The sequence below is a fragment of the Hydractinia symbiolongicarpus genome, chromosome 4 (assembly GCF_029227915.1).
Source record: "Hydractinia symbiolongicarpus strain clone_291-10 chromosome 4, HSymV2.1, whole genome shotgun sequence".
NCBI lineage: Eukaryota > Metazoa > Cnidaria > Hydrozoa > Anthoathecata > Hydractiniidae > Hydractinia > Hydractinia symbiolongicarpus.
Window position 1 is genome coordinate 7794442 of NC_079878.1, and position 24454 is coordinate 7818895.

The 24454-nt window shown below is 32.0% G+C and overlaps 1 protein-coding gene across 1 annotated transcript; it reads right to left on the reverse strand.

Moving 5' to 3' along the window:
- Positions 1-1734: 1734 nt before the first annotated feature.
- On the reverse strand, positions 1735-19556 carry LOC130641051 (tyrosine kinase receptor Cad96Ca-like). Its single transcript, XM_057447691.1, has 15 exons — positions 19349-19556; positions 13632-13664; positions 12730-12956; positions 12142-12244; positions 11262-11425; positions 10786-10876; positions 10517-10684; positions 6976-7086; positions 6214-6377; positions 4869-4988; positions 4245-4315; positions 3527-3567; positions 3326-3422; positions 2714-2810; positions 1735-2347 (listed from the first exon to the last, which is right to left on the reverse strand). The coding sequence occupies exons 1-15, from the start codon at positions 19407-19409 to the stop codon at positions 2228-2230; spliced, it is 1668 nt and encodes a 555-aa protein (XP_057303674.1). The 5' UTR covers positions 19410-19556; the 3' UTR covers positions 1735-2227.
- Positions 19557-24454: the final 4898 nt, after the last annotated feature.

A 24454-nucleotide genomic window follows, 5' to 3' on the forward strand; every position in this document is an offset into this window, starting at 1 on the left:
AATATCCTTTTATACTAGAAACTGCGTATACTACCTTTAATTGAATGTTTCATATTTATTCTATCTTGTTAACAAAATTAACACAAACTCTCCTAATAAAATTTTTGGAAAGACATTAAGGCAATACTTTTCGACAATTTTGCGAACTCCCAAAAAGCACCTACACTCGAATTCTATCAGGTGCTGCCTTTTCAGATGGGTAGGAAAGATAAGCACCGTTTAAAATACGCTAGTCGCACTTTGTAACACACCTGTTCTACGGAAAAATCTAGAGAAAAATAGCCATGCTGACTTCAGCAACAATTAGCATATTTTGAGAATTCGGATCTAACCTGAGACTACTGTAAACATTGACTAGTTCAAATTGCATGAAGCTAGTATAGAAACTTCGAAATTTGCCACCTGGTCTTAATATTATTTTTGTGTGCGGTGTACCTATAAAAAAAGTACGTTTGGCGAAACATGCTTCGATTTTCATGTACAACCTTGTTTAATGTTTAGATCGGAACAAAAAGATACTACATCCGTTTGTGACAAGTGGAGTTTGACAAGGTACATGTTTCTAATGTGGTAAGATGGGAAATGATTGATTGTGAGTATCATCTTAGAAATTTACTTTGTTCAATGAAATTTTGAATAGAATTTGAGTCTATACTTTTTGAAGAGAATTTGAGTGTATATTCTCCACACCTCAAGCTAGCAAAAAATATTATGGCTCTGGACACCACTGAAATGATGCAACTTAGAACATTTTAGTAAAAGTTCAATAAGTTACCATGGGTTCGAGGTATCAGGATTATATTGTAAACATTTCTTTCTATTTCGTTGTTTTACATACAATAAAGAGAACCTACTAAGCAACATATATGCCAGAGTATTGTTCAAAACATTATTTGAATGAATACTTACTTTACAGATCATACCCACAAGCAGTGATTTACGGCCTGTTCATATTTGATCCACGCGCTTTAACCTTGTCTAGCCACCTGTTTGGCAATGGTCTAAAAATACTGAATATATTAATTCCCTTGTTGAGTGAGCATGGTTGTGCTTTTTTTTAAGCCGAACGGGGCCGTTATTGTAAATTAATTTTGGTTTTACCCACAATCAAGCATCTGCATGCCGTATTTCGGTGGAACAGGTTGTTTATCAACTGAAAAGAGTATAATAAATCTTGAAATAATTAATCTGTGTTACTTCAGCGAACTATTTCTTCACTCAATTCAATAGAAAATTCAGATTAATTACTCAATGTAATAAATCTTGATTCATTGCATGGATTTATCAGGTGTAGAAGAATTATTTGAAAACTCCCGTGATCATACTAAACATTACTTGAATGAACTAGGTTAATTAATTAATTATTTCCGTGTAATTGGTTTAATATGTTGTCATTTTGCAAAGTTTTACGCAAAAATTTATTGCTTTTTTATGTAAAGACATCACGTTTTTATAAACTTCTACGAATATTTTCAATATCTACTAAACATTAGTTTTTGTTCAGGAATTTTTCACTTCTCAATATTTGCAACGACTTACGATCTGTGAATATTTGGATAGAAACCGTAAAGGAGAGGTAAACTCCGCTGCGGCTTACTATAAATCAACTTTACATGTTACGGCTATCATACTTAAATAAGTGTTTAACAACCTCGTTCCCAGCGCCTGTTTTCTCTTTTTTACATCGTTGAAGAGCAAATTGCCGTCCCGATGTCAGAAAAGATACAAGATACCTCGGAGACAAGATTCGTATTTAACAATACGACAGAAAGATGTTTACTCAGAGTGAGCAAAATTTATTTACAATTTATATTATTTATTTACGTATAGACCCATATTATAATGGTATGATTTACCAAAACCGTTGATGTATAAAAATATCGACACAGACCATTATAATTAGGTTACAGAGATCTAAAAACTGATCATTGACACAACTTTTTCTGCAACTTATACGGTTAAAAACATTTAACTTTGGCCAACTCTCATTGACTATTAACTTTTCCTTTTTCTTAATTAAAAAGAGTACTTGATGAAAGTTTTAGAATTTTTTTTTTGATATATCTAAGGTTCATTTGTCACGATAAAATAATACTTAAGAAGAGTATAAGTTATAGAATTTTTGTAACAGACAAGAGATTCATAAATAGCAATTTAACAAGCACAATTGTTACAATGCTCATAATTTTACAACTGTCCAGAAACACATTTAAAATTCTGTCACCTTCTACATTCGCCAGTTGAAGTCAGTACGATTAACTTCGTATGGTCCTGCGGAATAAATGCTTCTTCCCCTTGATTGACCATAATCATTTTCCTGATAATATGACATGTTGAGGTATTTGTTCTAAAGGGATGCAGATGCAATAATGTTAATTCCTGATTTGATATAAGAAAAAAAAAAGATTAGATGGAAAAGTCGTTAAACCGATTAAATTTATCATAAGAATATGTCGTTAATACATTGAACTAGCCACTACTTTGAGCATTCCACGCAACGTAAAAGTGCTTTTTAAAAAGTGCAAATGATCGATCAATAACTTCTGTGGAGAATAATTAAACGTGAGAAGCGTTAATTTAAAACGGGTGGATGGTAATTTCAAAACGATTAAAAAAAGAAGAAGACTTACTAATTCCTTCCTTATTTCCATGAGAATAATTAAACGTTAGACACGTTTATTTAGAAGGGCATTAAAAGAAGAAGAAAACTTACCGATTCCTTTCTCATTTCCATTAGTAGGTATTCAAGTTGCCGAAAACTAGGCCTGGAACTTGGTTCGTCCTGCCAACATTGTGCCATTAAACGATACCTGATGTTAAAAATATCTATCATCAAAAGCCTTTTTTTTTAAAGGTTCAAAATGAGTTACCCGTATTCTTGAACGGTCCAGGGTAATTCATTCGTTAGCTAGAAACGATGAATACTGAAAACATCCGAACATACTGTAGGAATTATACAAGTTCATATGCTTTTTATGATGTTTGATGTGCGAGTGAGCTTTTATACTCGGGTTGGCTTACACAATGAAAACAATCATCCATTTCGAAAATAAAATATATTACACGAAACAAGAAAACACTGATTTAAACAGTGAATTTTATCAACCTTAGAACAAAAACTCAGTATCAGCATCTAGTTACCCATTTATTCACAAACAATAAATCTGGATTTTTATCTTCACAAAACATCATCGCTTTTAAGTCAACTTTCAAAAAATCCTAATATCGCATAAATACCCTGAAAGACATTTTTACGTGTGATCAACCATGGGTACAATGATTTTTTAATGCTTTGAGAGCAATGTTAGGGACAAATAATACTTACAGTTCTTCACTGCAATGAAAAGGTCGTGGAAGGCGTACTCCTCGATCTAATAAAGCTCCAACCTCTCTTCCAGTATGCCCAGGATATGGTTTTTCGCCTAAACAAAGCAAAAATCCTTCAGGATACTTGTGCAATACATCATTTTTTTACAACAACATTCAGAAAACAATTTATAAGGTAACATCCCCTTTCTAGAATTACCTTTTGTGATAATTTCCCACAAAGTGATGCCAAATGACCAACTAAATGCAAATAATGTATGTTTTAAAAAAAACCATGAAACTTCGAGCATATGTAATCACAGAATCCAATAACTGAAAAAATTATAATTTGCTATACCAGTAGTGCATCTGTTGATCTTTAAAGTTCTTGATGCATTAGACTGTGACCGCCCCCTATTATCTCACCTGGTTTTTTTATGTTCCCAGCAACAACTATACATTAACCTTGTTTATATAGAGGCGGGCTGGCTCCGCAAACTGAGCTGACTTACTTGCCGGGCTGGCTTTTACCTCGGTTAGGCAAGCTGGCTCTGAACAATTAAAACATTAATAATTTTGAAAACAAAAGAGATAATTTTCATAACAAAAGAATTTAATTACTTGAGCGTAGTAAACCATCTCGGTTAGGCGGGCTAGTCCATTTTGTACTGTTTATATGGAGTTTTATCCAGTCCAATGGCCGAGATCTCGGGTTAAATAGGCGAGATCTCGGCAAGCGGGCCAGCTTGCCTCTCCATATAAACGAAATTTTCATATAAATAGCCCCTAAAACTGTATTTTAAATTATTCCGAATACTTTGTTAGCCGTATATTTCTTTTTATTGTCTACAACCAGGCAGTACAGATAAACTTAAAAACTATCATATCATGCAGTTGCAAATCTTGCATAGTCGGAGTATTTATAAGTTTGTCCTTACATATCCGTTTTGTAACTAAATGTTCTGTAAAAAATAGATTCCGGTGCCATCCATTTAATTGGCAAACGTTCCTGAAAACAAAATAAGAAAAATAGATTCATGATGAAATTGACCAGATGCCTGTCATCTAGAATGTTCTATTCCAAAATAACAATTTATTCCTTTTTATAACAACCCAAACAACCACATGATGTATTCCCTTCGCAGATGACGCAGATGACAGATTCTTTACATTTATTATTTTTGTCTCAAGAGCCATATGTTCAATTTAATTATGAAAACTAGGTACTTTTATTTTTATGCAACCATTATTCTGCATTTGAAAAGGATAATGCATTACACGTGTTTGTCCAACGAAGATGATAGTGAAAACGCGTATCTTTAGTAACTTCTGGATATCAAATCCAATCGTTACTAAAGATACGCGCTCGCAGAAATTCAAAAAAGTCACATAAATGAGAATAATATTGGTAAATACATCAAATAGTGGTGCTGATAAAAGGACTTTTTCGTTTTATTAAAGCACTTTATGTCGAGGTTTCTAGCATTGACATCATTGGTTAACGGTTAACCATGTTAACAGCAATTTAAGACATTTTGTAATTGGTTACATGATAAACATACCGATACGCTTTGGTATGTTCTGTTTTCACCAACAAATCTGGCAAGACCAAGATCAGATACTTTGCAGCGACCATTGTTTGCAATTAAGACATTCCTACAGGCTAAATCACGATGAAGGACCTAAACAAAGTTAGGCTGTGTAGAAGTCTTTGTATTCCTCTATGCTTTAAAAAACTTCCCTTTACTACCTTGTTGATTTCGCAGACTAAGAGAACAAAACAATATTTTAGATAAAGATTTTCATTAATTCAGAAGGGCTTGTTTGTGGTTTTATAACTTACGTAGGCTTCCTTATTGGTTTCCAAATCAAAGTACTAGATTGTGTAACATGTGCTCCGGAATGGAACGGGTGGGTGTTTTAAAAAGTTTCAGTAAGTTCATTTGCAAGTCACAAAATTCTTTAAATGTTGTGAAACAAAATCGGCGATTGTCATTTCATTACCTATTGGTGCTCTTAACAATGACGGTCCTGCGAAGCGCTTCTAGCGCATTAAAAAACTAATGCACATTAGTGCGCCATATCACTACCAAACATGGAAGATTCCTATTCTCACAGCAACGTTTTTTTAGGTGTCTGCTTTTTACTTGCCAAAGCTACGATAGCTACGATACATATTCTTCAGTATTTTTATGCTGATAGTGCATAAAGAGTCATCACGAAAATACTTGTAGTTTGGTATTCACAACCAAAGTACACACAGTGAAAAGCTCAAATCTTTTGGTGTGTTTTATTCACATAATTATGTAGTTTCTATATCATCTTATTTGCTTTGTTTTTAGCCCACTTTGGCCTATTTTAGACTGTAGAAATTACAGAGTGAAGAGAATTTGCCCCTCCCCCATCCCCAGCATTAAGGAGCACCCAAATAGTCCAGCGGAAATAGGCTTAACTAGAATGCAAGTTTTCTTTTGGATAAGAACATGTGTAACAATATTTTCAGGAATCTGACTTTTAAAACATCTTATTAAGGAACAATTTTTCGAATAACACAAATAAAAAACGATTAGAATTAGCCAATCACATTTAATGCAGATGTGAAAGAAGAAACAATTTAACTACGACTATAATCACTACGATTTTACTCGTACCAGGACCTGTGTGCAACCAGCACACTCGTAGTTGGCAAAGAAAGTGTTAAGCTAGAGAGGTAGTGCAAGTGCATCAGCAGCTCAACTAGGCCTTGGTCCAAAACAAAAAACCCCATTTTTATGCTATGCGCTAAGTTCAAAATCAATTCACACATAACCTCTGGAATTATTCAACTGGGAATTAAACACATGATCTCCTGCACCTGGAAGCAAACCAGGATACAGAGAGTTAATAGGGTATATAAAAACAACTGACCTTGCAAGCATGTAAATGACCCATTCCTCTTGCAATGTCTAGTGCAAAGTTGATAAAGTCTGATTCATGTAAAAACGAGTTGGAACTTTTTTGAGATTCTGGTCTTCGCAAAATATCCAATAGATCGCCACAAGGAAGAAACTCCACAATAATCAACGGTTCACCTAATAAAAGAAAACCCCAAAATTGCGTAAGTTGACTAATATACAAGAAGTAAAATTGTAACAAGGAATTCTCGTCCTCATACAAGTTGCCTGCTGTGTTTTTAAATCGGCATTTCAACCTACTTAACTAAGCTTGTTGGCAGTCAGTCAAACTTTCTAAATGGACAACCTCCACAGACTAGGTTATGCAAGAATGGCAATTTTAACTTTCTAAATGGACAACCTCCACAGACTAGGTTATGCAAGAATGGCAATTTTGTTGAACTATTTTTGACTGCAACGAATGATTCTTTTCCTTGTATAATACAGGACGCTTTACGGCAATCTTTTATTTTGTTACATACTTGTGGTGGGAAACGTACTGGTGAAAGTTATGCTTTCTTTTACACATAAATTAATACGAAATACCGCGCTGGGATAATCCTAATGGTTATAAAGTAATTGTTAAGCTGACCTTCTTCGTTAATGAATACGTTGTAAAAAGACAAATGTAGTTACATATTGAACACATAAACATAAATTCACAAATTGTAGCATTCCTATGCTCTTCTAGAAACTAACTTTCTTTTAAAATTACAAAGGCAAAAAGCATACATACCTTTTTTCGTACAGCATCCCAAAAAATGTACAACATTAGGGTGATACGGCAGCTGTTTCATTAATTCCAATTCTTCCAAGAACTCTTCTTTGTCCTTGTCTTTTGCATTATCTAAAGTTATTAGGTAAAAAAGACCGTCATTTGGGGAATATATTTAATGGAAACAAAGCTGATTAAGCTCATAATTGGTAAAACCTAAATGAATCAATTGAAGTCAATATTTATTTTTCGTACTAGAATAAAACCTGGTAAGATACGTTCTCGACCACAGACCTCTTTAGGATAAACGTTGAACGTAGCTCTAAAGCCGTCTTTTGACGTGATGGATTTTTCAGTGTTCTCTTTTCCATAAAAATTACCAATTGGTGTTCCCTTCTGGCCCTAAACGAAAAGCTTACCTATTCCTTTTTTGGTGGCATAAGCTGCAGTGCTGAAACTTAATTTCTAAAAGTGGCTTGATTTACCATATTTCACTCCACTTTAGGAGCAAGTTTCAAGTTATTCGAATTGCAAATGTAAATTTTGTTGGCAATTCTGAAACAATTGTGAAAAGTTTATTACTGCGAAAATTTTTATATTTTTTCATTCGCACTATGCCCTAAGTTTTTCAACATTTTTTTAGTATCATAGCAGTAACAACAACTTGCTTGGAAAAACTTTGGCGAGATTTTGCGGAATTGTAGTGGAAGGAATTTCAGTAGGAATTGTTCAGCAAAATATAAAGTATATATTTTTTCAGGAATATAAAAAGCATAAATAAATTATTTATCATAATTGGCAAGTCACTTCTCGAATCAGGTGACAATCATTTGGTTGCTACCACAGTGGTGTTCCCAATCATTTAAATTTTGAAAAAAACTTTAATAAAAAAAGTAGAAATGAAAGAATATTGATATCAGAAAATCTCGACAAAGAGATAAGTTCTGACAAGCAAATTTTGCAATGCTAAAATTTTTAGGTTATGATTTTAGAACTATTTTTCCTTAAACATTAATTTGGGTCTGATTTTATGTTTTTATTGATGCATCGTTAAAAATATATATACAAAAGTTTATATCTGCAATTTTTGCGAAAGTGTATGAATTGTATATTAAAATATTTGTAATCATCCGCAAAAGTAGAAAGTTGTTAAGTGTTCAAAAATTAATTTGGGTCTGATTTTACGTTTTTATTGATGCATTCGTTAAAAATATATGCAGAAAAGTCTTTGTCTGCAATTTTTCTTTATATGCCATCTTTTGCGAAAGTGTATGAATTGTATATTGAAATATTTTTAATCGTCCGCAGAGCAACTTAACAGTTCAAGTTTTATAAGAACGAGGATTTCTTTTTCATCATTTATCATGCCCATCCCAGTATGCATAATGTTAAAGTTATTATGAATAAAAAGAAATTTTGCAAAAAATATTTTTTATAAAGTTTGCAAAAATAAGTTCTGCAAAACAAGACGAAAGTTTTTATTTGCCTTATGACATGTTTGTTTATTATACACTTTACGTTACTGTAGGAAAAAATAAATAAATAAATAAATATAAAAAACACTTTCCTGCCTTCATTTTTTTTCTGGAAATATTAAAGCTTTAACTTTTTACAAAACATTAATTTTGCATTTTTTCATGACATTTTATTCACAAAAACATGTTTCCAAAAAAAATTTTGTTTGTCTCTTATTCTTAAAAATGATTTCAGCAAGAATTTCTCACATCGGATCTGACACCCGACATAAACAGTTTCTGTGAAATATCCAAAAAATTCCTTCTATAAAAGAGTTTATTGTTTCAATGAAAATAACAATAAAGGCTATCAATTCCGCCTATTGTGTATTAAAAGGAAAAATAGGTAGTGTAAGGTATGAACAACCTAGCACAATAAGGTTTATCAATGATTTAGTAATTCAAGTTCAAGATTTTCTGGGTTTTTTTAGGATCAGTTTCAAAAATTAAGGGGGGTTTTGTGACATTTCAACGTCATCATTTGACATTCTCTACAAAGTGTAATTTTGAGGTTACTGTTAACAAAAGGTAGGTAGGTAGGACATTTGGTGTATAAAAATGGGCAACTTCTAAAAAAGGAAGCACATTTTGAGGTTAACTAGTTTTCAAGATATACTCGAAAATGTGATGTGGTAAATTTGAGGTTACCAAAATGAGGTTACCCTCTTTAAAGCCTTATATCTAAGGATTCCTTGGGGTTACTTTAATGAAACTTGGTACAGTGGTGACTAAATTGGTAAGCAACCCAACTAAAACTTTGAATAATTGAATTTGTAAAGTGTGTGACTATATTGACGTTACCAAATTTAATGATTTTTTCTCATTCCTCAATGAGCTAATGCAGAGCATAGAGAATCAGATTTTTTTGCTTTTAATGGTATTATGTCTATACGTATGGAAAATTGTGAAGAAAAATTCAGAAATGCATTTTATTTGATTTTTTGAGGTTTCTGTTATATGTAGAAAAGTTTCTACGAGATATGCTACTATTTTTCAAAATTATCATTATAATATTTCCAGGTATAACTTTTATGTAATATAACATTTTAATGTATTAAACTCATATTGACTAGTTCCAAGAAAAATCAGTTTCTAAACATGAGGTTACCATTTGATCAAAATATGTATTTGAGGAATGCGGTAATAACACTGTTAGCATCAGTGTCAATGAGTGAATAATTGCTGATTGGGAGTATTATAGTGCACGATAGTGATATTGTTAATAGTATTTTGAAACATGTGATTTTTAGTAGTTGAGTAACCTCACTTGTTACACATTTTTTGTTCCTGGTAATTTCTTCATCATCATGTTCCAAGTAACTTTATTCTACTTTATGTTTTTTAGTGGTTGTTTAAATTTATTTATTTTGTTAAGCCTTTATTATCTCAATTTTATGCCTTTGTTTGCAAGAGCTGATAAGAAACCCAAACGATAGTAACCTCATAAATACCACACTTATCTTAATTTTTAAATCACTGAACAATGTCAATAATTTTATACAACTTGTAGTGAAGCAATGTTTCAAGATTACACATAGTTCACAGATTTTTCTGTTTTATCTTATTTAAACACAGAATTGTACCTTGGGTAACCTCAAAATCAACACATTACACCTGAAATGCTCCAAAAGATATTTTAAGTAGATGTTTTGTACATATTTATGAGGAAAATATCTTGAATCACTAAGATGAAAATAACTCTACATTTTTTTCAGTAGATTGTAACCTTAGCTGAAATATGAAAAAAGTTTTCAAGAATTTAAGCGTCTTGGAGTCATCAAATCAAATTTTCAAAAATCAAATTTTATTTCCAGGATCTTTCCACTGTACTATATATCAAACCCGCTTTTTCAAGTCACACTTAACAACGTATCCAATTAGGTACCCACAAACGTAAGTCAAACCAAAAATGGCTAGCTTGCAAATAAAAAATCAGGTAATTGAGTCATATAGTGGGGTACTTTCATCAGATCACCAAACGGGTTCAGATTAACTTCTCAGGTTTTATCTCATAAAGCTCATGGGGACAAGAATGAGCATGATCTTACCTTTCAAGACTTTGACAGCAACTGTTGATTTACCATGACTGCCTTTTATGTTTTCTGCCTCTGCTTTATAGACACAGCCAAAATTCCCTTCGCCAATTCTTTTCAACAATTTTAATTTCTCTCGTGGATATTCATAATTTGTAAACTTTATTTCGTCGTAAATATGTTCTAATAAAATGATACAATAATGAGAGTACATAGATACAAATCATTTAAATTGCGCATACTTCAAAAGTAGCTTGGTTAAATAGGGGGATTAAAATTTGCACCTGTTTGCTTATCAAACTGCATCAGCCTTCCTTGTTTTAACGCTGTTAGAACTGCTTCTGCAACCTCGCTTGCATCAACATACATGTTTTGCTAATGAAAAAACAATTGATCAATTTAAAGTCAAGGTACATTAGATATTTATATAGACAGACAGATCCTTTCCGCACATTCTTAAATTTTAATTGAAAGATCACACCACCTTACACAAAGTCCAATGAATTTTTTTGTAATTACTTAGAAAAAATTGAGAAATTTCTTAGGAGTTCACACACGCGTGAAGAATTAAGAAAAATATGTCTTTGTCGACAACTGGTTTAAGGGCGTCAAAAATTTTTTCTAAATGTTTTACCAATAACGTTTTAACAACTATAAAATTAAATATGTCTTTATCGACAACTGGTTTAGGGGCGTCAAAAATTTTTTCTAAATCTTTTAGCAATAACGTTTTAACTATAAAATTAGAATAATTATGTACTGGTGTAAAAGGTTGCCACGATTCGTCTCCTTTTCTGTTTGCATTCATAATTTGCTCCATCCATTCTTTCTGTTTTCTTGTTTCGTCAATTCTCCACTTCTTACACATAAACAGTCCCAGTATGAAAATCAAGACTAATCCACCAGACAAACCTATTGCTATAACTAAAAGCAACAAAAAAAAATGATAAAAAAATTATTTACTTATTTATTCATTTTTGTATTTATTTATTTCTTGCAATTTCCTTTTCAACAACTTTATTTGGAACACACCTTAATTAACAAAATTTTGCACTTATTTTTTTGCGTACATATTTTCCTCCTCCCTTGGGTTAGCGAACATTCAATTTTTGCGTATTTCTTACGGGTAATATTTCTGTTGCAGGGATTGTGATCAATTCGGGAATTATGAATATTAACGAGTTATTATGCATAGTAACTCTAACCCTAACCCTTATACATAATACCCGGAGGGCATATGTATCATTTCCAGTTCATCATATTCACCGTTACATGTATATAAAAAAAGCTTTATTTATAGTAGAATACTTCCCATATTCCGAAATTCAGAAACTTTATCCTTCCTTTTTATTTGATCGCCACTCAAAAGTTTCACAAAGCGTGGATTTACGCGAGCTAACACCGATCATATCGTGATGACAAATTATAAAATGGTAAACCTATTTATTCATTTCTGCATCCTTCATCAAATCAAATTTTTTTTTAAAAAAAATTTTTTGCCTTAAATAAGATGTGGTCGAAAATTTCATGAACTGAAGTATTTTATACATTTAATGCATTTCCAAGTTATATATATATACATATATATAAAAAAATTGACTTTCATTGTCTTTAATTCTAATGTAGGTAACTGTTCTTACTAATTTCTTTGCTTAATGATTCTGGTGGTGATTCGCACTTAGCATTGATCTGAAATAGCTTAACAAGTTTGATTCCATTCCCAACCGAATTGGATGCTTGAATCTGTAATGAAAATTTATGTAGAAGTTCAAACAACACTTTTTCATAGTTAAGTTTACTTTCCCTCATGCTAGGAAAATAAATTTTAATCCAATATGAATGTATATATCGTTTTTATATAGTAACTCTGCTTTTTGGAAAGTTGGTGACACTTTATTTTGTCTCGGTGAATAACACAAGACCTGGATATTTTCAGCAAACTTAAAAAGTATAAAGATTAAGAATTTATGAAAAAAGTTGAGAGTTGCCAATTAAATAATTATCGCGAAATGCTCCATCAGCATACTATCTGGCATTGCATAAATATAACATTGAAACTTTAGAATATTTATTATGAGTTTTCTACTAAGCAAACAAACAATAAAAGCCCTGGTACATGCAACCTGAAACTTGCTACCTGCCAAAAACAGTCCAGTATTAAGACATATGATAATCAAAGATTACTGTGTACAATTTTACCTGCAGATTGATAGGATCTATATACTTACAGAGCAGCGCAAGATCTCAACACAAGGCTCATCAATTGTGATTCGAGCACCCGTGATGTTCTGAGTCGTGTAATTTTTTTGCACTTCAGGTAAATTATCGCAACCAAGCGTCACAGTCACCACATTGTCAGAACCAAATGGATTTGGTCTATCAAAACGGATGTGTAATTTCTTTGTTTTGGGGTTTTTCTCAATCCTAAAATGCACATTGCCAAAGGAACCAGGGACTAAAAAAGTGATTCGGTAATATACATCTAAAATTAACAATCACTTCTCTTAACTCAATTTCTACTTCTGTTTTTTGTTAGCAACTCAAAAAATGATAAACTATTGCATTATTTCTCTCACTCTCTATTAAAATATTTTTTTGAAAGTAAAACACTTGTTTTGAAGAAGGCGTTGCCTAGTGACTATGGAGTTTTCTTTTAGCATTCACGGGGTTCATGGTGCAGTTCACAGCACAGGTGAGTTTAGTAAGTGCTATTGCCACAGCTTCAAGTCAACACATAACATGCCAGGGAAATTGGATGCTGGTGGGTACTTAATGTAAACATATGGAACACAGGACCCACACTGATAACTGTTTTTACAACACTGAAGTGATTATCCTCTATCAGCTTAACAGATGCAACGACCTCCCTTCTCCTCCCCTTCCCTCTTTCTGAAATCACTTTACTTTTTCCATAACATATTTGTAAATTCAAGAACTATACATATGACGTCGTATAACATCGGGTTATAGATATTTTTTGCATCTCTATAATAACAGCCATCGTCTGTCTGTTTGTCTGTCTGTTTCAGAAGCTCGAAATACGATATGTAAAAGATTTTTCCATGGGATGACGACCAGTTGTATATGTATATTGTTTATATTCAATCCAAATATTAAAGTAATCATATACCTGTACCGTTGGAAGCTTCATATTCTTTGAAACCTAAATACAGAAAGTTGATAAAATAGAAATCTTTACAATTCAACTGTTTGATTGGACATGGGCATACAAGACCCAACAAGCTTCAAGCTAATACAAAATGAGAGAGTTTTAATGGATAAAGCAACTTTAATTAATTTCTTGCATAAATTTGTTCTTTTGAATTGATTTTGCTCTCAAGCAGGTTCTTTGAACAAGCAACATTTTGATTTGCTGTGTGAAAAAATTATTTTAGGAGATATCTTGGTAAACTATTTGAATAGCCAGTAGAAGTAACCCACTTGTCTAGGGACGCAAACAGTTCTGGGATTATTTAAATGACGTCATCAATAACTCGTCTATACAAAATTTTTTTAGAAATTTAAACCTTCGTCAAGAGGTCAAGAAAATATTGGGGTTTAAAGAATTTTCGAAAATGTCATAAGCCATATGCATAATTGTTTTTAAAAAATCTATAGCTACCATTGCTTCTATGTCCAAACCTTAAAAAAACAATAATTATAGAATCATCTGCTTTTGACAAACGGTTAAGAAGGTTTGAAGTTTTTTCCTAGTGTTATTAATCAACCATTCCGACACGACTTTGAGAAAATACTTATTCTGATCCCAGGTGCCCCTTACACATGCGGGAGATGACATCAGCTATTTCGAATCATTTCCAAGTCATTTAGGCTTAAATTCCAAAGGTGCAATGCAATTGCTTCCCTTTTTTAAAAATAGTATTGCGCATTCATTCACGTCGTGACTTAACGTCAATAAGGTCTGCAAATCAGACTTTTCATTTCTTTTCAGCTCCTTTAAACAAAAATGAATGCATCTAGTTTGAGCGTTACAGACACAGTTTATTATTAATGACTTGTTGACTGTTCCCTGATGAAATCCACTTAATTTAGGTAAATTAAATTTGCGAAAAAAAGATTTTGTTAGCGATATCAAAAACATCGTTCTCTGCAAAGAAAACTTATCTTTAAGAAATTTGTTATCCTGTTGCCACTATTGTGTACAGCATGAAATGCTGATGAAAATAATATAGAGGATCATGTGGTTTTGTCACGAGGTGTTAATAAGATATCATGTTTATGACACCAACAAAGACAAATGTTCAAATATTTTCTCTAGAAATTTATTGCGGCCGTTACTACACTTGTGTAGACCTTTAAACAGTGATAAAAATATTGTACAGAATCCACAACCACGGACATAAATTATTGAGCTTGTGACGTTACAGTTTTTTTAAATTGGCGCACAAAACGATGCTGTTCTCCCCCAAAGTTGTTAGAAAGGAAACCATATATTATATGAAAATATCACCATTATGAGTCATCTATAGAACTAATGAAAGATAAAGAATGAAAAAAAAGTGTTAATTCGAAACTTCGAACCTGAATAGATTACTATTTCATAAGGCAAAATTGAACTTTTTGAATATTACAAGGGATTGAGAATAGTATATGCTCACTCGGAGTGGGATGTTGTGACAGAGAGTGACATTGATTTTAGCTGTTCTTTTTGTCCAGGAGTTACCCTGTTTCTATTTCAGATTAATTATATTTCTACTTTTGTAGTTGGTTTGGGTAAACGCCACTATAATAATGTTTCACATGTGTATTTTGTTTTAGTGATGAGTATTTAGGTATTTTTGAACTTCCTAGTTAAAATGATACCAGGGTTTTGTGGCCCCTGAGCCGTTATTACGGAGTGCAAAATGCACTGGAAACGAGGTTAGTTAAAAAGTTGTTGTTTATAAAGTAAGAATGTTTTAATTTTATTTTTTTCGTTTTAAATTATTAAAGATTTAAATATTTATAATCTGAGATCTTATGATGTCATAAGTACTTTTCTGCTAACGTTACCTTCCTACCCTTAAAGGGGCACTCCAGTAAAAAAAAAATATTTGAAAAAAATGTTATTTTAAGAAGACAATACATAAATATGTCAAAATAAACCTTTTATAATCGTTAAAAATCTTTATTTATACCTTAATTAGGTCTGTAAACATCTTCAATTTTAAATAAAATTGCAAGGTCGCGTAAAGTTGAGCGGACTAGGTCAGAATAAATAAGCATACGTCACTTCGTGCAGAAAGTCTGTGAGCTCAGCAGCACACCTTCTAAAAGTTTGTTTACTTACTGTTTACATTGTTCGTTGATAAGACGTCTTGTAGTAATGACGAAGATTTTAACTTAGAAAACGTATATAGAATAGGATAATTCTCTTCATGGAAAAGACTTTACAAAGCTAGCCACACGAATTCAAACCTCTTGTGTCTCACAAGGGAGAAATTAATAATGATGCAAAGTGACGAGGTGTCTTTTACTGACTCAAAGTAACGTCCTTAGCAAAATATTTTTTAAAGAAATAGAAAATATATTTAATCACTTTTTTTAACATTCTTTTTGTCAAAAGCTTTATCATTTGCTTCAGTAAAAAAACTTTCTTACTTTACAAGTAAATTAATTTTTATTTCACAATTCAGCAATATTTTTTCTCAGCATGCACTTTTTTGCGCACAAATGCAAACAAATTTTATGTAACGTTGAAATTTTCGCCCTGATGGAGGACCATTCAAATGCGTGATTAAAAGATCGAATAATGTTTGGGTCGTGATAAGTTGGTAAAACGGGGGTATTAATATTGTATAAATAAAAATCATTCTTATGATTATGGTAGGTCATAAATGCATTGCAGATGCTACTGATTTATAAGTAGTTGTTTTGACAAAGCTGTTTTAGAAACTGCATTATCAGCATTACATGCAGCCTTTAACAGTTACAAAGATTGAAGAAAATGAGTACATTTACCCCCTGAAAATATTCGGCATGTCCTTCCATCAAAAAAAGCTTCTATTTGAAATACAAAGAATAGAAACTTGAGCGCTACGAAAGATGCGTAACTAGAAAACTTTTTTGTATGTGTTTGTATTGGAAATTGGTATAATGTTCTTTTATTTAATATACAAATGTACTAAACGTTATTTAATTGTTTTGTGGATATAAGTACAAATAATGAAATGAGAAACTTTGTTCACGTTCACTAGCTGAAATGGCATTTTTACAAAGTGGCAATATTTTAATATGGAAGTTTATTTCCTGGAGATCTCTTTTAAAGAACTATATGTGAAGTGTGCTAACCAAATATAAAAAATTTGATCGCTTGGTAGATCACCTGCACTACGTATTTTTTTTAGCCATTTTTGAGTTCTTTCTTTTTCAGAACAAACGGGATTCTGTGAAAACTTACTTCTTTTCACTTCTCTAATCGATTGTTACATCGAAACGCAAAGCAACTAACCATTTTTTAAAGATTGAAAGCAAATTACATACAAAAAGCGATTTAAATGTAAGCTATAGGTCTTAACATGAACGTTTTCTGTGCTTGCTTAAACTTTCTGCACGATGTAATGTCATTATTTATAATCGGGTCCAGTTCTAAATGAAATCGTGCCTGTCTGTTTTTTTATGAGAAAAAAATTGAATATACGAAGGCTTGTGCAACAATTTAAATAAGAAAAACAAGTAAAGTAAGTTTTTTTGATTTCTTAAGCTTTCTGAGTACGTACATAACAAAAAAGAAAAAAAGTGATTTTTACTGGAGTTCCCCTTTAAATTATAAAATGAAATCACTTTTAAGCTACAAAACTTCACATATCTCAAGATATCAAGAGCATAAGTCTACACTTCTAAAAAAATTGATATTTTGCAAGTTTGTAAGAATTTTTAATTATTAATGTATGCTTACTAGCTACCTTATTACATCATCAAAGATGATGTCATAAGGTAGTAAGTAATAAGGTCAGACGAAGATCTTTGAAGCTGAATATCCCAAGAATGAAAACAGATTTTTGACAACTCCAAAAGACTTGATAAACAACTTTTTGTCTTCTTTAACATACAAAAATATCATTTTTAATGCAGGAATCCCTTTAAACATTTAGAAATCGTACAGTTTATTTTTTCTTCTGCTTTTTTCTGTTGTTGTTTTTCCTAGAATTTTCGTCAACTGGTTAATGGCATTTGTTAGTCCGTATCCACCTCACAGTTTACCCTTTTTGCCAACAACTTTAGCTTCCAAAGAGATTTTGGATAGTACAGAACATAGACGAAGCCTCTTTGAGATGTGTATTATTTATTTTCGCAAAGAATACGCCATTGTCTGTCTGTTGGCTTGAGAACGGAAGGTCAAAGTCTAACTTGCTCCACTTGCGGGAAAATTAAATATGGCTGCGCAACTCCGAAAAGGCGTATTTGTACGCATAATCTGTTCTTTGTCTGAAACATAGTCACTGAATTTTTTTTAATACTTTTTAGGGAAAGTTTTTAACGTTATAGCACATCTATATTATAGTATATATAAATATAATTTAAAATAAGTAATTATAATTGGCATGCTTATTTCATGTATTTTGTTCGATTCAGATTATAAATGGAAGAACCACTTGCAGAAGTGGCAGTTGGTTCAACTCCCACCTGAATCACTTGATAATGTAGAATTTTTAAATATTTATTGCATTTAAAACAGATAAAAACAAGATATATAAACATGTATATATATAAATGTAGTTTCTGGCAGCATTTGGCTTGCCTATCAATAGAAGAATTTAGTTTTTACTTTACCTGTAATTTTAAAATTGAAATAACACATGCCATAATACTTGTTCTGTCTACTATATAGGAGAAACAGACTCCATCAGAGAAGAAAAAGAAGAAGAAGAATAGAATCAATCCGGAAAAAAATATTCTTATGACATTGAAGTCTGGCGGTGCAGGTAGAGTTGCAGCCAACATGGAGTACCATTTAAAAAAGATCCAAAGTTAGGCAAAGAACTTGATGAATTCCCTTCAAGTTCCCAAGCAAATGCAATAATGCGTAGTTTAAATAAACTATTTTCTCATCAACTGACATCTTCATTGAGAAATGCAGATATACTGCAGTATATAGCAGCCAAAATTTGCGCAATTATAACTAATTGCCTTACATATTTTATTTAATGTGACGCAATAAAAGTTAGGAACGAAAAGCTGTTTTTTATTCTAAAAATCTATATGCTTGAAGATGTGTCAAATCATAAACTACCGCACGCTAGACAAGTCCGTCAAACAGCCTACTCCCAAGATAGGGTGTGGTTTTTATACCACCCCGTTGTGGGCAAACCTTTTAAAAAGGCTTCGATCAAGATGGGGTGTCGTTTTTATGCCACTTCGTGGTGGGCAAACTTGTTAAAAAGGTTACACCCAACATGGGCTCGAAATTGTGTGTAGAACTTTGGTAGTGTATTGACTATTTCGTAGAGTAGAGCCTATTTCGTATAAGTGCACACTTATCCGACCTGTTAGACTTTATGTCTTAAATTGTATGAATTGCCCAATACGGGACACCTTGCGTATTTTGCCCACGACGGGGTGGATGCCCAAGATCGTTTGGAACACTTGACCAAGTTATGGTCAATGACAAGAATTAAAAAAGTTGACATTAATTTTTAAGTATTTCAAGGACTAAGAAATTGGACAATTAACAAAACCTGTTTATTGGGCGATTCTAATAAGAAGGGACCCAGCATATAAAACAGCTTCTTCTTTCTCTGCCTCTTAAATTGTTATCAAATCTTTCAGAGTACTTTTTCTTCGGCTGACATGCACAACATGTAATTATAATTACAAGAATATCAATAGTTATCAAAATTTACTTACTCGAGAAAAATGTCAGTAATAACAAAAACAAACCAGGAAAAACGTCCATTTTGAGTATCATTACGTTTCCAATTCATATATCATCTGCTCTTTTAAAACCTTCGCTGCATCATTACTCATTAAATTTCCCAGTTTCTCTTATTAATATTCGTCTGACAGTACACAAAACATGAATCAAATCTCAAATAGAGTTTTTACCACGCTTAATAAAATCCTATTGAAATAAATACCTATCTTTATTATAGTTTCGCTAATTAGTTTCCCTGGCATATTAAACACAGATTATATTGAAAGAGAAGCTAATCTAATACACCAGATTTCGTTTTTTAATTAAAAGTTTAAATTTTAAACACGCTAATCAGATCTGCAAATTATTTTACAGACCAATGACAGCAGCAGCAACAGAAGTTTTTGTAGGGCTAGAAACTTACAAATTTAGAGGAAAGATAAATTTTTGTTACCAAAATCATATAATATTAAATTTCTACTTCTCATTCTCCTTCTTTTATTAAATACCACCAACGAAGTGAATTTTAAAACTCTAAATTATCCACCCTTATTGGCAATACATCATTTTTATTAGTTCTTTTTAGTAAAATACACTCTAAATTTATAATAAAAACCAATAAAATATATAAAAGTAACAATGGAGTTAAATCAATATATTTTATCTAAACTTCGTTTCAAATGTTTTAAGCTGTCAACAATCACTAAAATCGTTTAAAACAAAAACTTGAGTTATCTTCCCATCATATGAACATGTTTATGAGATAACTGCTTGAATTTGGCGCTCAATTTTCTTCTCACTTGTTTAAACGTGTTCTCAGCACATTCCACTGTCAATGAATCCAATTCAGGCGATTCATTAGTTTGTCGTGTGTATTTCGTGTGAGCGCGTTTGCCATGATCGCTATGAACAATAATTGAAGATGTGAAATATACGACCGCCACCAGAACGACAATAAAAACGATAAGAATGTAAAAATAGAATTCGCTAACATAAGGTCCAAACACAACCAGTAAGGTACAAACTGAAATTGCTGATAAAAGTGACTGACCAACTTCGGACTTGTGTTCTCTTTTCATCTTCTCAATATACAAATTAAATGAATTGTGCCAGCGTTGTAGTTCTTTTCTAAAAAGTACAATTCGAAAAATTCAATGATTTTTAGTTCCTCCTTGCAAAAATTGAAAATATCACCAAAAACGATGTATTCTCTATTTTACAACGTATAAGGTTCTGAAAGTTTTAACATCAAATATCGTTTAATATTTCAAAAAAAATTTGACAATGAAAAAATCTCGCAATGATATTGGATCCGTTATGTTGGAAACAAAAATAATACGGATACGAGTCTCTTTTCAGGAATTTACATAAAAGAGCATATTAGTTTAAGGAGCGTAAGGACATCAACTTTTCTCCTTCGAGTTATGTATCAGCAAAGTTCTGTAGAAACAAAAAAGCATACACGGTTACAACAGCTTGAATTACTTCTATCTAAAATTTATTTTAAATGAAATGGCATTATTATCGTTACAGGGGATTTCAATATAAATTTGTTAAAATGAAGAAAATTCCAGAACAGATATGAAGATATACTTTAAACATATGATCCACGTCAACATGTTCTTAAAGCAACTCGAAAATTACAACTTTCATTGATCACATTACAAGCAACATCTCTTTCGTGCAAGCAACATCATTTACACCAATCATATTAGTGATCATAATATGCCGTACGCCATTTTTAATATATATACCTGATACATAAAAATCGTTATGGATTATAAATATGAAAAGTTTAAATATGAATAATTACATCAAGGATTTCAAAAATCTCCCATTGAAGGTAGTATACTTCGTAGATGATCCTAAGGATAAGATACATGTAATGAACACTTTAATTAAAAGTTGCATTGATGAACATGCTCCACTCAGGAGAGTAAAGTTAACCAGATTACCTTCCTTGTGGATGAAAGATCCGCAAATTACAGCAATCCAAAAACAGAGAGTCGATTTAAGAACTAAGTCTCAAAATCAAAACACAAAAATTATTTGGTCGCCGTACAAAGCAGCTGGAAAAAAACTTTAAAAGATGGCTGCTCTTATCGATCCTAGGCGTTCGATACAGTTGATCACCACACTCTACTAAAAAAACTTTACAACATGAATTTTTTAATTGATACCATAAGCCTTTTTAGGAGCTATCTCAGTAAAAGAAATCGTACAAATAGATGACAAGTTGTCGGAAACATTGCCATTAAACTTTGGAGTTCCGCAAGGAAGCATATTGGGACCAATCCTCTTCAATTTATATATTGCTGTTTTTGGAGAAAACATCCAATCACATTCATTGAAGTATGCTGATGATACAACTTTATACCAGCATTGTAAGGTTAAAAATATTCCTAAAGCAATGAACTCTGTAATAAACGACCTACATTTATCACAATGGTACCGATCAAAATCTTATGTTCAATAATAGAAAAACGAAACGTATGATATTTTTCACCGTTCAGATGAGTAGAAAGCATAAATAAACCTAGATCACATATTATCCATAGACCATGGCAGAACAATGGAACAAAATGTCGTGGCAAAACGTTTTGGGTTTATACGTAGACGAACATCTTGACTGGAGAGAGCCTTCTAACACTGTAGTTAAATCGTCATTTTCTATTGTAAAGACTCTGAGGTTATTTCAGAGGTTCACAACACAGAGAGTTAGAAAGATGTCAGCTGAAAGTCTCATTCTCTCAAAAATAAATTACGGCATTGCAGTCTATGGCCAACTACCAGGACTTACTAATCGTTTACAAAGAATACAAAATCTGACATCAGGAAACATTTCGAGACGCTATATGCTAATGAATCGGATGTAATGTCGTTACGATGGTTACCTGTGCGAGAGTATAAGTTATAGTGTCGCCAAACTCTCACATAACGTTTTATATGATAATGTTATGGTCAAGTTACTTACCATTTGAAAGTGTACAAGCAGGTAATTATTAATGTAAAATTAAATCTGGTGGTCCGAAAACATGCTCTGAACAAGCTAGTGCATTGAATAAAATTGCTAAAACTACACGATTAACTTCAGAACCAAGAAAATTTAACAAGCATGCACGAGCTTACTTTAGTGACACTGCTTTCGTCAGAATACTGACTGCGAAATAGACTTTCTCTTTTTATTCTCTTACATATTATGCTAAGTAGTATTCAGTTGAATAAGAATTTCTTGATGTTTTTTTTTTTACTAATTACTAAGTTTCCATTGTGTCTATTTGTTTGAAGTGGTTATTTCTTACTGTGAAGTTCACATCTTTAAGGCTTTGGGTCTATTTTTTTATTGAAATAATTTTTAGATATAGGTTTTATATAATAGATAACTGTTTTAGTATTTTTTTTAATTTAGTTTTTAAGTTATAAGGAGAAGAATATTTGTAAATAATGGATCCTAAATATATTTTTTAATAATAATAATAACAATTTTTTTTTATTCTTTTAACGTTCGCCAGTAAACAAAAAAGACATGTAAATCCTAAACGCAATTTCAAAAAACAATTCACACCCTTGACCTAAAACAACCCATATTTTCTTCATTGTTCTTTTATCTAAGTGGATTTTTCCACAGGCCAAACTTTAGAAGTTAAAACAAATCGCGAAATCTTAGTCTCACACATTCCAACGTTCGTAAACAAAGTTTGAGCTTTAAAGAAGAAACTTTCAATTTATTTTCTTATTTTTTATAAAAAACTTCGTACTTAGGTAACTCGAAAAAATAATTCGTTAAAACCAAATTTAATAACCGTATTTTCTGCATCTTTACTTTTATTTTGACACATTTGGTCAACAAGTTAATCTTTTTTTACTCTCCAATGTTACCAAGCAGCTTGTTCTCTCTAAAAAAAAGAAAATTATCTTGAAAATATTCTGTGAAAATATCATTATTGTTTAAAACAAAATGTATCCATGTTTACTTTCTCAGGTCAAAGTTTGGCGCCATATTTTTTTGTTGTAAGTTAGTTTGTGATGTGAAGAGAACAGCAGGTGGAGAGCAAAAAAGAAGGACTTTGACGTGATAAATATTGGCATAAGAAATTCGCATATAAAACACATGTGAAGCGTACAGGATTGTGTTTTGTTTTGAATTTGAATATTTAGCGTTTTCAGTTATAATTTCCGTATGGTGTATGGAGTCATTAAAATGTTTGATGCGTAGTAATATAATTTTATTGAAACAAATATTTCTGACAGCGCGCTTGTCTATCTAGTTTAGTCGCATTAGAAGTAGCCAGGAGACCCAGCATTTTTTTCCACCAGGAAATCAATATAGATTAGGTGAGAAAAATCACGCTAGGTCTTGAACGATTTTCCTCAGTTATAATACTAGCCGCTTCCTTGATTGATTAATTCTATTGTTTCTTGCTCCCGTGGTCAATATTGAGAAACCCTTTGTTTTGAGTGCGCGAATGGCCTCACTCACCCGAACAAATATAATTAATTTTTGCATTATTTAAAAGCGTAAGATGTGAGCACGCCGAATTTGTGCTCATTGGTTGATTGTAATGAGGGGTTTGCTAATGAGATTGATTTGGATTTTGGGGATTTGCACTAACATTTGTTTGCGTCTAAGCTTTCGTTTGAGAGAAACTGGATTTTATTACCTCGAAGAAAGCTTAGTAAATGGCGCGTAGCATTCAACCACTTGCGGGTTGCGTTGGGAGGGAATCTAAAGGAAACTTCGGCTTTTATGTTTTTCAGAAACAGAATAAAAATTTTAACAGCTCTAACAAAATCTAAATTTCATCTGGTTAGACCCAGCTTGCAAAGATTCGCTTGATCAGACATCATATTTTACACAATGTGGGCACAGCGTCTGTGCTTCAGTATTATGCTCATATGCTTAGACTGGAAAGAAATATGCTCAAATATAAAAGTATATGGTTCTCATTTAGAAAACTTCATTTTTTAAAAAATAAATATTTCTTGTAGAAAGGGAATTGAGAAATAACATTAATGCTACTTGTGTTAATAACGTGCATATGTGACTAAAATACCCAATAAAAATGAAATATCCAATAAATTCCCCAACAACAAATTTT

Bases quoted from the DNA above. Each gene is read 5' to 3' on its own strand.
- LOC130641051 (XM_057447691.1), bottom strand. From the start codon at position 19,409: ATGATACTCAAAATGGACGTTTTTCCTGGTTTGTTTTTGTTATTACTG. The intron at 4,989-6,213 runs GTCAGTTGTTTT...AACTTTGTTTAG, and splicing joins GTCATTTACATGCTTGCAAG to GTCCTTCATCGTGATTTAGC. The intron at 3,423-3,526 runs GTAATTCTAGAA...TGCTTTGTTTAG, and splicing joins GTGGGAAATTATCACAAAAG to GCGAAAAACCATATCCTGGG.